A 15,582-nucleotide genomic window follows, 5' to 3' on the forward strand; every position below is an offset into this window, starting at 1 on the left:
AAGGTTTCCGGACTTAAAACTTCTCACAGTGTACTGTTCTTTTTTTCTACTAAATTTTAATATTGTCTTTGAAAAATTCCTGAGGGATACAAATGAATTAGGTTGATAACGTCTCCCTGGATATCCTTTAGAAGCTACTATTCAGAAGGATTTTTCTAGTGAAAGAATCAATAATTAGGAGTTGCTAAAACATGTATTTCTAAATATGGAAAGTATTTGAGTATACTCAATAATATTCATGAATATACAAATGGTTCCATTCTGTCTTAATGTTGGAATTTACCAGATAGGAAATAGTCATAACCTATTTAAACTTTTGTCCTCAAAAACTCCCTTTTACAACAAATAGGAAAAGAAATCAGGCTGTTTTAACTATCTCTCCCTTGTTGGAAGCACATAAAAAGTATGCAGTCACAAGTAATAAATAATGCAGAGTAACATAACCAACTACAATCAAAGAAGCCAGTGTTTGCTTTTCAGCAGTAGTTTTTTTAAGCTTTGATGCTTGCAAATGAGTTCTGCAGTTATGTAAAATAAATAAATAAAGTAAAAATAAAAAAAGAAATCATGAGTTAGGTTTGTTTTTATGTTAATTTGAAACATTAAAAAGAAAACTTAATGGCTTCTGGAAACTATGTACTATTTTGAGATTACTGCCATTAGGAACTCCTCAGAACTTTTAGTTCATATGTAGAATTGTATATGTTCACAGGAGATCTCATATGTATCCGTTCCTCGCATACCCTTTCAACTTACTTTGCCTTACTTACAAAATGCATACTGTTTCCCAAATTCTACAAAGGAAGAGTTGCTTCCCTCCTATCTTTCTCGTCAGTGACTTCAAGGGAAGAGTATCTTTCTTACACATGACATTAAAGTTTTAAACAGTGCAGTTTAGATTCACTATTTGCCACAAAGAGCTCAGAATCTGTCTTCTAGTGTCGATTTCTCCTAGTTATGATTCAGCTGTTAAGTAGGTCTTATAGTGGAAAACTGACAGAATTATCACTTTTTTTTTTTTTTTTACCTAAGAATATGGTGGAAGTCTTCGCATTACATGAAGAAAATCATTTACATCAGTGCAGTACACTGTTTAAAAATACACATTTAATTGAAAATAAAATGTCATGGGATTAATTCCTTAGCTCAACAAATAATAAAATCAAATGTCAAATACTTATGCCCTTTTTTGAGTTAGATTGATACCTCTTTTGAAATGTATCATTACATTATTTTTAGTGTTTTCTTTCCACTAGACTTGCTTAGACTTTGCTGCCTCAAAAAATAAAATAAAATAAAATAAAAAAATAAAAATAAAAATACGGTAGAAGAGGTTTTTAAACAGTACAGCCCAGGAAGCCTGGATGTGATTTCTGAGGTTAAGCTTATTCTCTTTCCTCTACTATTTCTGGGCTCAGTACTTAAAAGATGTGCAGTACAATGAGTCCAATAGCACTAGAAACCTGGGTAGGTAGACTGCATAGCTGTTCTAGTTTGAGAGCTGATTGTAGCACTGTGACTTAAAATTATTAGTTCCTTTTCCTTTCACAGTAGTGGCCAGCTTTTGTCTTTAAAGCAGATCAGCTTCCAATTTTTGGATGGTCTCAGTTCAGTACCTTCTGAACTGAGCAAACAGAAGCATACTGCGACACTAATGTTTCAGGGGCTGCTTGTCCTGGTTCACTGAGGAACTTTTTAATACAGACATTTTGTATGCTTTTACTGCCAGATAATGTTCATACATTGTATTTCTAATGTAAGAAAGCATCAAACAAGATAATAGTTTTCTGAATCTTTTCATCAATCAAATCAAGCGTTCTTGAGATCCATTGCTGCTTACATACTCTGCTTTAGAGATTTTCTTTTGTGTGGTATTGAGGTACAAGGATTATTTTAGTCCTTAAAAAGTTTTGCTGTATTTGTGTTGTGGACTGGAAGAGAATCTAATTTTCATCTTGGAATCCTTTGTAGAAATATCCATATATAAAAGAAAAATTCTTAAATCTAGTTGGCAAGTATTGGGAAATAACTTGTTATTTGCTTTCCGATGTTTGCACCAATTTTGTGTACTGTATATTTTCAAACTGCATTCTGGTGGCATAGCTTGGCCACCCAGACTTAAATTAACAGAAAATTAACTTACCTTCAAAATAATGTTTGAATTCTGCAGTAATGCTGGAGAGAAAAAGAAACACTTGTTTATATGTGTTTCTGTAGGATAAAATTATCTCCTTTCGTTGACCACTTGCTATTTGTTTGACTATGTATTTTTTACAAACAGTAACGCTGTAAATCAAATCAGCAACCTGTTTGAGCAGACCTACTTACATGAATACGAAGGGGCTTACAGCAATGATAATTTTTTTTTTCTGTATAATTTAGCAAAAGTGGAAAAAATTGTTAGGTGATATGTAATGCTGCACTTCTGTAGGCATGTGGCATTCTGCAGTAACTGAAAAATTGTACCAGAAATGGTTCTGCCATATAAGAGCTTCAAGGTTTGACTTGCCAATTGGCAGCTTCCCAAGTAGACCATAACCTGGAGATGAAATGCTGTTTTGTTTTGTTTTTTTTTTTCTTTTAAGAGAGAATGCCTCAAAGCACTGAATGATTCTATGCCTAATCCTACATTAGAACATAAAACACTAACTTAGAAGAAAGTAACTCTTTGTATAAAGGTCAGGTTTGCACTGAGAAACAAGTTACAATAAAAAGGTTTGGAGACATGATTAAGAGGGGTGGCTTCCTGGGTTTAGTGGAACTTTCATAGGTTTCTTTTTTGCCTAGGGGAATGAAATTTAGGCAGGACTTTCGAGTGGGTAGAATGGAGGGGAAGGGGAGAAATCAGATTAGGAATGTCTGTACAGTCTCCTGCAGACATTTTTCACTTCCAGAAGGAGGCTGCTCAGCCATTCTTTGGGAAGCTGTCATTCCTTTCTTTCTTCAGTCTCAGAGGGGGTCCCCCAAAATGCAGCAGCTATGACAAGGCAATAAGCATGTTTCTTCTCTACCGCTTGGTCACTTTTGCTTTATTACAGTCAACACTGCCATCTTCCCACAGAAAGCCCTGTACAGATACACTGACCACTACATTGATACAGTCTAGCACAATTTTCTCAAACTATTCTTTATACGTGTTCTTTCTAATTTGGTGCTGTGCAAATAGTACTATTTTTATAGCAGCTAATGTTAGGATATGAAGGAAAAGGGATAGGTTGGGTGTCTGTATACTTTTCAATTTTATGCTGCTGCTTTCTTCAAGCTGTGGTTCTTTTGTGTTTTTTGAGAAAGCAGAATTTAACACTTTTTGTTCACGTTGTTCCTATCTTCGTTTATTCTCACCTACAGACATTTGTCACTGGTTAACCTCAGGTTCTGATCATACACATCTTTTTCAGAGTAAGGTTATAACTCTATGATTTGTATCCAAAGACCCTGAGACATACCCCAAGCCCAAGGGACAACTGTAAGATGTTTGCCTAAACAAACATACTCATTGCCACCAATCCATTGACTCCCCGTAATTAATTAAGTACAGTAAATTTACTCATTCCAGATCTATGTAGTAAGAGAATTTCTAATCTCTTTCTGAAAGTTGGAATAACTTCTCAATGAGCTTTCTGTTTCTGGTTTTAGCATCCTCATGCCAAAATACAGTACTTATTTTTATAATTCTGCTATGTTCTCACACATTTTCACACCAGTACTAAAACTCTGCCATGTAAACCCAAGACAGAGCTCAGTGTAATTTTTGTTCATTTGTTTTAATTCCTGATTAGTTCCATTAATGAGAGTATCAAGTACCAAATTGCATTTGAAATCCCGTCTTCTGCTGATATCGCATGTTGTTGCTGTCACAACCTGTGCCTGTAACTTTCTTGTCTTTTTCTGCAGGGTTTATTTTTCTCCTTTATTTTTGTAAATTATTAACTACTAATACTGAAAATCATTCTGTTCATTTATTTGCAGTTGTCCTTTTTTATTATGACTATTACTTTTAACAAAGAGATATGTAGCTTTGTTAAAAAAAAATAAATTAAAAAGTTAAAAAAACCTCTGAAAAGACAACTTAAACAGTCTTCTGAAATAACTTTGAAAATATTAATCACAAATTACCAAAACATCAAAATAAGGAGACGCAAAAGAAATGTAAATATTTTTAGTTCTCAGAAGAGAACTATAAATGCCAGAAGATATTCACTGTTCCGTTTCCATTTTCTGTTTAGAGAGAGAGAAAACTGCTCATAAGTCATGAGATAACGCTTCTTTTACTCTTCATCTCTGTGGTATAGTTTCCTAGCCATCTCAACTTCAGCATTAGACTAAGGCCTTTTGTTTTGGACACACTCTCATTTTATTTGATTTATTAGCTTCAATTCCAATTATATTTAATTAAATTGTGTTATCTCACATTCTGCTATCATATTTAGTTAATTAGTTTTCTCCCTTAGCTCTTTGTCACTGTTTTCTTTTTAGACTTATCTCCCTCCCTTGTTCCTTACCCATCTTCCTCCTCTCCTGGACAGGGGTTTATGGGTCCTTCTGCCCCATTTAGTGACAGGACTGGGCTGAACTGTCCCCAAACCGGGCCATTTAGAACCTCTGACAGAAACAGAGCAGAAATGATTTCAAAACAGTCACCTAAAAAGGTCAAATTGACATTTTTCTATGTTAAAACATCAGTTGAATGATGTCACTTAATTAATCAGTTGACATCCTACCAAATTCACCCTTCCATTTTATGCAGAATTTGTTGAATGGGTAAGAGATCATTCATAAATGTAGTGGAAATGAACTATTTTATTTGATTACCAAAGCCTTAGCAGAAAGTTAAAGAAACTTCTTGGTTTCAGAGGATTACAACAGTTTGCATCTAAAATACTGTTTTCCTCTCCTATGTTATACAGGAAGAATTTGCTTTTTTTTTTTTTTAATTGATTATCAGAAAATTAGTAATTTTAGGAACTACCTCTGCATCCTGAACCTATAGGGGGAAAAAAAAAAAAAAAAAACAAGCTCAGATCAATTTGGATTTACACAATTCTTTAAATCTGCATCTACAGGTATAAATAATAGTAAAATGTGAAAGTCTAATAAAAATGTGATGTACGCATAATGTAATTTAAACTATGCATGTATTTGAGAACACTAAATGTTATGAGAGCTACTGCTTTCACTTTGCATACGATATTGATCATGTTATCTGGTGACAGCTATATGAAAAAAGTATCTTCTGTGTTAAACAGATGGAAGATTCCTCTTCAAGTAACTGAATGTGACACTGAAACTCTGAATATTTATCCAAATTAAACTTTTATAGCCAATTATTTGTCATATATTCCTCCTATCCTTTGGGACAGGAATGATAGTTCATATGTTCAGGTACCATTGCAGAGAATGGAATTAAACTTAGCTGGCAGAAATAAAATTAAAGTGACTGAAAATACACTGGTATCTCAAAGTGCAAAAAAAAAAAAAAAAAAAAGTTTTAGGATTTTAATAAACATGCAAATACAATACTTACGCATCTAATTGATGCTCAGTGTGATACGACAAGAAATGAGGCGCATTTAAGCAACCAAAGAGTTCCCTTTATATCAGAAAGCCTCCAATTTCTGGTGTTATTTGGATTGCTGCTTCCTCTCTACCCATCCCCTCCGTGAAGACCATTACTTTATTTCATTCATTCCTTTTACCAGTTAATTCGACTTCAATCAAAAATGTGAAATCTGTGTTCATGTAGACTGTCTGTGATATTTTACTGAGCAAATGTATTAATGAGTGAGCTTCAAAAGATTTGTAGAAGTCCTTGCTTCATTAGGGTTTGTTGTAATATGTGTCATGATGACCTTAAATGCAGCCAGCTTTCCATCATCAAATCTAGTAATACATTCTTAGAACTCTAGTGTAAATTATGGTGTGATATTCATTCAGTTTTTCTTGTAATTGGGAGAGGTTGAAAAACTTAAATGAAGCTATAGAGGAGCCTCATTTTCCTCCTAGACAAATTATTTAAAGAAAAGGAAAGAATAAAGCTGCAGTAAGATGATATTTCTGGTCAAATTTGTTGAAGTAAAAATTAGATAGTAGCTTCGTAGTTTCCTCTATGTCCCATTTTGAATGGTAGCATTTGTAACCTTAATAAGTGTCAATTATGAGCATTCTTTTTGCTTCAAAATTCTAGGCACATGGAAAAAGTTAAGTTTTGGAGGTGAAACTAAATGAACAATAAGATTAAGAATCAGATTGTTTTCAAAAGAACTAAAAATACATGCTGTGATCTTAGAATTGCAGGTGTTGAAAGGGACCTCAGGAGATCATAGAGTTCAACCCCCTGCTAAATCAGGTAGCCTACAACAGATCGTACAGGCAGGCATCCAAATGGGTCTTGAATATCTGCATTGAAACAGACTCCACAACCTCTCTGAGCAACCTGTTCTAGTGCTCTGTTGCCCTTACTATAAAGTTCTTCCACATGTTAATACGGAACTTTCTGCATTCAAGTTTTAGGCCGTTACTCCTTATCATAGAATCATAGAATCAGTCAGGTGGGAAGGGACCTCAAGGATCATCAAGTCCAAATGCAGCCTAACCATAGTACCCTAATTCTAACAAAACCTCTGCTAAATTATATCTCCGAGCACCACATCCAAACTGCTCCAAATGGCTCTGTCCTATCACTACACACCACCAAGAAGAGCCTGGCCTCATCCATTTGCATCCCACTTCCATTTAGATATTTATAAACAGTGATCAGATCCCCTCTCAGTTTTCTCTTCCCTAGGCTGAACAGGCCCAAGTTACTCAGCCTTTTCTCATACAGGAGATGCTCCTGGCCCTTTATCATCTTTGTGGCCCTCTAGTGGGCTCCTAGGAGATTCCTTTCTTTTTTGAACTGGGAAGACTGAGCACAGTAGTCTGAATGTGACCTGACCAGGGCAGACCAGAGGGGCAGGATCACGTCCCTCAACCCCCTCCACGTACTGGCCATGTTTTTTCTAATGCATCCCAGGCTAACATTGGCCATCTTGGCCACAAGGGCACACTGCTGGCTCATGGCCAACCTGTTCTCCACCAGGATCTCCAACTCCTTCTCAGTAGAGCTCATTTCTACTAGATCATCTCCTAATTTGTACTGATGCATGTGATTATTCCTCCCCAAGTACAAGACTCTGCTTGCTCTTTTTAACCCTCATCAAGTTTCTCTACCCAGGTATCCAGTCTGTCCTGGTCTTGTTGAATGATAGCACAACTGATGCTAATTTTATTTATAGATTTAGACTTTAAAAAAAAAAAAAAACTTTTATTTTCAATGTGCTGTAGATGTTATCACTCCAAAACAGTTGATAAAGCACCAGGAAACAGACACTTAGTGATTTACTTGTACTGACTATTTTTTTTATATACTTTATTTTGTTGAAATACTACCATCATTCTTTTTTCCACAAGATCTTGATGAGCTGGTTATGAATTAATTATTTTCCTTTTAAATTTGTCATGTTAGTCTTTTTCATTTAAATATATATCTGGCCTTCCTTTACGTAGCTACATAGTATTCATGAATAATAAAATTTAATAATTAGTTTGGATCTTCCACTTAGTTTAGCATGCTTTGTAGCCATAAACTTCAGTGAGAGAAAAATAAGTGCGATAAGTAGTTGTCTTCCCTTTATAGGCAAGCAGGAGTTGACTGAAAAACACTGACTTACAATCTGATGCAGTTTGTAGCATTGCTGAATTATAGTAAGGGTCTAGACAAAGGAAAAGCAATTCTGACTTTCTAACTGTGAGGCCTGAGGAAGAAAAATGAAATGCAACAAATATGAATGTGAAAGTAAATTCTTCTGGCTCCCTGTTTCCAAAAGCTTTACTGTCATTTCCTTTTGCAGCTAAGTACTGAACTACTCAATATTTAAGGAGCACTAAAGATATGCAATGAAAGATAAATTAAAGACAGGACAACTATGATTTTTCTTGAGTGCTACAGCTTCTGCAGTTCCTTAACATTTACAGATTTGTTCAGATTTGTTGATTTATGATTTTGACCCACATGATGTCTGTGGCAACAAATTATTTGAAATAGCTTCTGTATTTTATCAAAAGTTAATAATTGTTTGTTTGTTTTTTCAAGGTTGCCACCCATTAGATCGGTCCAGGGCCCATCCAATGTAGCCTTGAGTGCTGCCTCTCACTCTTGTGATCCTTTTGATCATTTGCACTTTTGTTCTGTGTTTCACTGTATGTTTTCAAAGACATGTTTGGAACTTTCAGAAGACTTTTAGTGCCATCATCTACTTTATTTTCTCAGGTGTTTTAAATCTCATTTTATCCAATGCTGCTCCACTTGTAAGGCAGCCTCTTTCTGTGAAAATGAAATAGTGTCCTGCTCTTAAAGATTGCTAGTTTGACCCATTGCTTCCTCTGAGTCTTCACAATTAAGTATACTCTTTGCTATTTGCAGTCTCTAGCAATCTGCAAAATAAGAGGTTAAGTCAGTAATCTAAACTTAGATCTCCCCAGATGACAGGGGAGAGCATTATCAACAAGGCACAAGGTTGGCCTAGTAACAAGGAACTTGTGTGTGTTATCCCATAAGGAGCTTTTGCCTTGGAATGTATTTGAATTTCAGCAAGCAGAATGGTTTTTTGCATTGAAATGAATGAAAGTAATGAGGGTCACATTTATTTTGTTTCATATTTTATTGTCTGGGAATAAGCTGAATGGTGAGAAGAGCCCCATAAGTGAGTAAAAAGGCAAGAAGGCTTCACAGTGACTGAGAATAAGGGAAGTGAAGGGGGATAGTTAGAGATAGTTTATAGAAGTAAGAATGTAGAGCTTGTTATAGAAAAATAAGGGATGGCAGATACTGGGTCTGGGATAGTGAGGGAGATGTAGGCCATACCCATAAGGCTTGAGAACAGCCCAGAGACATCTGGCAGGGAGGTGATTAGATGTCCACAGGCCTAGAAGAAAACGGTTTGGGGGAATGCCCCCTCAAAAGGTCAGAAGTTTACAGCGAGGAAGGCAACAAATCTTCATCCCACAACCCACCACTATGCATGCCCAAGAGGGGAGGGTCTGCATGCTAATGAACTCTCGGGAGTGTAATGAATATGTATCCAAATTCTGGGAAAACTATTGACTGTGTATTAGTCCAGCCTATATCTGTAGCACACTTTTTCCTCATGATGTGCAAGTTAGGCAGATCTATTCCCCTTGGACCCAATGTACGTGCACTACTGAATAAACCATACCTGCTTTGTAATCTTACTTGGGTTACAGAATAGGTTTCTTTGGGAGTTCTTCTCCAAAGTCCTCAGTTTAGTGAGGGCCTTTTATCTCCTATTTCTCTGGATTTTGTTCCTTCTTTTCTCTCCGTTAGTGTGACATACCTGGCCCAACAGATAAGCCAGCAGGGAGTGGTGCTTTCGTTGCTATGCACAAGCATTATCGCCTTTTGCAGTGGTCAGCTCCTTCAAGCCACCCCCTGCAAAAAGACTGCTTGTCCTACTTCTGTTTATCTTTACAATCATGAGCAGAAGTACTGTGGCACAGTGACACCCACCACTCGTTCCCCTAGATAATTTGCAGTTGTCACTTAGTCTTACCACCAGAAAGGCCTTAAGAAGCAAGCTTTGAGACAAAAAGAAAAACATTTTTGTCTTCCACAGTTCCCCCAAATATTCTGTGAGCTGAAGATGGATATAGCAATTCATGTATTCATCAGTCCCTTGTTATAGCTGCTTGACTGACTATTTTCTTATTGGGATGGCCTCCCTTTTTGTTAACGTGGAAAAGGTTTGCTGCACTGGCTGGCAAAGCTTTTATCACTGGTCCTTCTAATATATTCTTCGTGTGATGGAAAAGAACACACAGAGAAGCTTCTAGTTTCTGTTGTAGGATGTTTACCACTGTAATTGGAAAACAGAAATCAGAATTCGAGAATTTAAACCCCAAACCATTCTGACATCTTGTTCAGTGTACATAACTAATGTTTCAACTCTGAACTCCTGTGTTAAATATCTTTCTTTTGCATAAAGAATATTCTCTAGCAGATCATCTGGTTCTGATGGACAGACATATTAAGAGTAAAAATCCTTGTTCTGAGTTCAGATTTTGGATATTGACTATGTAAATGTCTACACCTAGGCTACTGACACTCAAGTTCTTTTATGGTAAGTGGGGTGAAATAGACAGTTTTTGATTATGATTTATCTTGGGCTTTTAAGGTGTTTATTATAAGGTGGAGTGAATTTGTGTCTTATTATTATCCATTTTTCTACTTTATCAATAAGGACTAAGGACCTCCAGTGCTGTTATCTGTCCCATAGATTGCAGATGAATTGGCCAAATGTTTGGTCAGATCCCTCCTGCCAGGAGATAAATGCATTACTTCCCTTTCTAGGGTGCTGTTGATAGCTTTGTTATTGTTGTTTTTCCTAACGGGCATTCATTCTTATTACAAAAAAGCATTACATATTTCTCATTTGAATTTAATGATGGATGATGTAATGGATGAGTCTTACTGTCTTTGTGATCAAAAATTATTTTTTTAATCTTAATAGAATTCTTATTATGCCATATTTGTCCCAAATAAAAATAATAATAATAAAAACAAAACAGTGCAAATATAAAATTAGAGATGAAAATGCGTGATAAAAACTTTTGTACTTTATTGCATCTTCTAACAGTGGTCTGTAATAGTCTTTTCACTTCTGATAACATGTATATGCTAGAACATCTTCCTCTTCTATTCTTTTAACTTGAATATTTGAAATTAAATAAAATTGAATGCATGCAAATAAGATAGTTTGTAACACTGTTCAAAGGTGTTAAAAGAGAAAAGAATGGATATTTTCAAATGTACTTTGTTGATTATATTGCATTTTATTACTTTATTTTGTAATGAACTAATGAAAATAGCTTTCTGTTATTCATTGCAGACGTAACCCTGTTTTTTCCATCCTTCAACGGGAATTCTTATTTGGAACTTCCTTCTCTAACATCTGTATCTCAGATGAGGACTGCATCTGGGCAGGAAACAAGCAATCTGACAACTCTGTACTTGACAGTGAAAACAACTGCTCCAAGTGGCACTATTCTTTACAGTGAGTACCAATGACACTTGAAGCTAAGGATTAGCTATAGCTACTTTAGGTTCTTATAAACTTCAGTGTAGATCAGCTGGCATGCTATTCAGCAGCAAAATTAGTCATTAAAATGCAGCAGAAGCCTATTGGTATTCTAATGCACGACACACTACAAAATTTGAACCACATTTTTTTGTTTTTCTGGAAAGTTCTTTCATATATGACTCATTAATAAGCATAACTGATAACTGAAAATGTTGCTCTCTGACAAGGAAGCATTTGATTTCAGTAATAAATGTCACAAATCTAAAATATAAATGAAGACATTTCTACCAATTCATTATAGAGAAACAACTTACGTGATACGTGTATTGAGATCCATTTGTTATAATGATTTTAATTCCAAAGCTTTTTGCATTGCAGAATTATCATAAGTTTTGCAAATTCTATTTCAGAGTATTTACTGTGATTTCATAATTCAGATTTTCAGGTTTTTTGTGATGTCCTGAGAGAATACTTGCAGACTTGGAAGTATGTATGTTAATATTACAAAAGTGTTGTTTCTTGCCTATGTATTTAATTCCTCAGAAGATGACGTTAACTTCTGACATAGCTTTTCAAAAGTTGGTTCCCCTATTAAATATTTCATTATATATTGTAGCTTGTAATTTCTATTCAAATGCAAAGTGTGGATACTGAAGTGGTTCCTGAGTGCAGGAAAAGCTAGAAAAAGTATTTGTGAAATCTTTCTCATGGATATCATATTTCTCTGCCAAGCCAAATCAGCAGGAGTATTCTCTCTTCACTGCAGCTAGTTTGTCTGAAAAACAAATCATATTTATTAATTTTTGTAGTTTTTATATTCATCTGGAAGTTATCCATATGAAATCATGTGCACTACGTATTTATTTATAAGGCAGAGTTTAAGATGTTATAAACTTTATGGCATTATTTAGTTATGCTTTTTATTATCTGTATAACATTCTCTTTAGATGTACAAAAAAAAATGTAGTTTCCAACTGAACTTTTATGTTTACTAAAGCTCAAAGCACTGCCTCAAGTTGTTGCATGGTGGTATAACCAGGCCATTGATGTGTATGCATAAGATATGTGCCTGCAGAATTTGCTAATGATCCTGGATAATTGATGACGTAGCAGTTCTTTCTTTTTTTTTTTTTTTTTTTTTTGAAGGATTTTACGGTTAGTTAGTTCAATTTCAAGAGGCGTTATTTGTTCTCTAAGCATGTAAGGAAATTCAGTGGAAGTAATTTGAATGCTTTCATCATTTAACGATTTTGTTTGCCTCATCACTGCAGAACTGCAAGCCAAAGTCAAAATAAAGGCATATAGACAGACTGAAAGGAGCAGTCCTTGAGAGTAGCCCTGCAGAGAATGACCTGGGAGTCCTAGTGAATGAAAAACTTAACATGAGCCAGCAGTGTGCTCTTGTAGCTCGGAAGAGGGGTGGCCAACAGGGACAGGGAGGTGATTGTCCCTCTCTACTCTGCCCTTGTGAGGCTCCATCTGGAGTACTGTGTCCAAGTCTGGAGCCCCCAGTACAAGAAAGACAGACAGATGTTGGAGAGGGTCCAGAGGAGAGTCACAAAGATGTTCAGAGGGTTGGAGAACATCCCCTATGAAGACAGGCTGAGGGAACCAGGCTTGTTCAGCCTGGAGAAAAGAAAGCTGTGGAGTTACCTCATTACAGCCTTACAGTACCTAAAGAGAGACTAAAGACAGGAGGGAAGTCAACTCTTTATAAGGGTAGATAATAGCAGGACAAGGGGAAATGGTTTTAAGTTGAGGGAGGGAAGATTTAGGTTGGATATCAGGGGGAAGTTCTTTGCCTTGAGAGTGGTGAGGTGCTGGCACAGGCTGCCCAGAGAGGTTGTGGATGCCCCGTCCCTGGAGGTGTTCAAGGCCAGATTGGATGGGGCCCTGGGCATCCTGATCTAGTATTAAATGTGGAGATTGGTAGCCCTGCCTGTGACTTGGGGGTTGGAACATGGTGATACCTGAGGTCCCTTTCAACCCAGACTATTCTGTGATTCTGTGATAAAGTTTGCTAACTACACATGAACCTCAATTATAACCATGTCTATTAAAATCCAGTTTAGAAGTTTCTCTGCTAGTCTTTGGAGGAAACAGGATTGTCTGAAAGCTTCAATAAATATACTGTGCTCCTATAAACAGAGCCCAGTTTGCTTCTATCGCTACTTGATGGAAAACATACTGATCTGAAAGTAGGAAATGTATAAAGTTTGGGAGATATGGCTGTTGGTGTAGCTTTTAATCAAGACTTCCATTACTGAATGCTGTTTGCCTGATTTACTACACAAATATTTTAAACACGCTAAATGTGCCTACCTTTGCAAACATCAGAAGTTCCACAAAGTTGGAAACTGTTTCAGAATCTATGTTTTCCTATTATTGAAAACTGACATAAGATGCTTGCTTCTGTGTTGCATTTCATATGAAAATTACACAAAGATGAACAGTACTTTTTGTATCCATCCAGCTACGCAAAGCAGAGCTTCAAAATAAGCTGGTAAGCAGGTGTTCCATCTGCCATCATATAAAACAAAATGCTGTGAAACATCTGAGTATATTAAACTTGATAATTTGTTTGGAGATAACTGCCTTTTCTTTTTTAGATTTTTCCAATTGTCAAGTAAGAGCTAGCAAGTCCTTGGAATTAATGGGCTCCCTTAGAGGAGGGCTGGGAGCCAGGGTGTTATATTCTGCTTCCATGCTATGATTTAAATCTATGCGGGCTGTGGAATTTGTTTTGTTCTTTGTAACATTTCAAATCATTTTTGAGAAATGTATAAATTGTCACATTTTGCATGCTTTATTCTGACCAATCATTGTAGTAAGATAGGTAATAAAATCTGCGAGTACTTCATTTGCATCAAGTGTATTTGAGTATTTTGGCTAGATGTTATTTGAAAATTTAAATATCCTGGTAACATTGGTCGAAGCATGCAGACTACCTCAGGACTGTGTGCTAGGAGTTTAGATATAGCTGAAATGATTCTTGGGAAAGAACGAAAGGTTTGGGTATCTTCTTTGTGTTTTGATAAGGGACACACCACAGTGAATATAATTGATAGCTGTATTACACTCCTTAATTTCAGTCCTTGTATTCCAGTAAATCTCCTTCTACCACTGTTTTTATCCAAAGAAATATACTGAATTAACAAAAGTAAAGTTCTTTGGAATTTTTTTTTTCTTGCTGCGATCTTAGGGAGTTAACATTTGTTCCCCCTTCTTCTCAGTAGTATCAGTGTTTGCTCATTTTACAATCTCTATACTCCTTTCTGCATTTCCAGTGCTCTCATCTTTGGCCTATTCCTGTCTTGCAGTCTGTTGAAACTTCTGCTGCTGGACATCTCTCCAAGGGAAGGAGTGTTTTTTCTTGTTTTATATGTAGCACTAAGAAGCAAGCATGTCAAACTTAGAGTTTGTCACTCCAGAATTATGTATATCTTGTACCTTTATATGGTGTTTGGAAATATTATTCCCAAGAGATAAACACACAAAAATTTGGATGGTGTGGACTCTATTTCTTTTATTTGAGAAACTGCTATTTTTAATCTTTTAAAACCATTTATGATGGTTTTTATTAACATTTACTATGGTAAATATGTATAAGCCTGACATTTTTTTCATGGCTACCTTAAAATTATGTTTCCAAAGATAGTGTTCCATTCTGTTAGAATCTGTGACTATTCCTTAAAACATTCCAGCACCAACAGTTAAATTAAAAAAATAGAAGGCACGTTTTGTTAATGTACAGAAGTTACATATGTTAAAATTGTATATTAACAACAATGTAGTTTTTAGTTTTCCCATATGTCCTTACAAAAACATTCCATTGTTGCATCATGTACACAAGTGCATAAATTTTTCTCTGATGTAGGTAGAACAATAAGTCGTGAAGCTAAAGACAAAAGATTGCAGCGAAGAAACGCCTTTGGTGTGTCTTTACTTCTTTTTTACTGGCCTTTCAAGTATTTATACTTACTGTTTTTACTTTTTTGTTGTTTTTTACTTACTGTATTTTTACTTGTGCATTGAAGCCCTTGAAGTTGCCTAGTGATTGCTGTTGTTTTTGTATAATATTGCTTATTAAAATATGCAGATTTGTATTACCCTGTCTGTCTGAAGACCTCATGAAGGAAAATACAGAAGGTAAAGCCTATCATCCTTGTCACATTAATGGAGATTCTAGAACATATTTCGTCTTATCTGAGCAAAGATGTCTAAAATCACACACATTAATTCCCTCAGAAAGTTTCCTTGAGTCACTGGTAATTGAAATTACATAGACCAACTGCCTAAGAAAGAAATGTGATCAAAGATTTTTAAAGCTGCTTAGTCCTGACTGAGAGTTTTGAACTCCACCTACTTTAATCTATAATGTGATATACTTCCAACTATATATATACCATAAAGTTAAATTGGAGAAAACAGAAAGAATTAATTTCTG

The 15,582-nt window shown here is 35.7% G+C and overlaps 1 protein-coding gene across 1 annotated transcript in view; it reads left to right on the plus strand.

Annotated features, from left to right (window-relative positions):
- Positions 1-15,582, plus strand: part of EYS (EGF-like photoreceptor maintenance factor) — a 765,389-nt gene that overhangs the window by 603,300 nt on the left and 146,507 nt on the right. The window contains exon 37 of the mRNA XM_085217834.1: positions 10,944-11,108. Within this exon, the coding sequence (XP_085073960.1) occupies positions 10,944-11,108 (165 nt within the window). The remainder of the gene's footprint in view (positions 1-10,943; positions 11,109-15,582) is intronic.

Source organism: Meleagris gallopavo, chromosome 2 (genome assembly GCF_905368555.1).
Source record: "Meleagris gallopavo chromosome 2, MGAL_WU_HG_1.1, whole genome shotgun sequence".
NCBI lineage: Eukaryota > Metazoa > Chordata > Aves > Galliformes > Phasianidae > Meleagris > Meleagris gallopavo.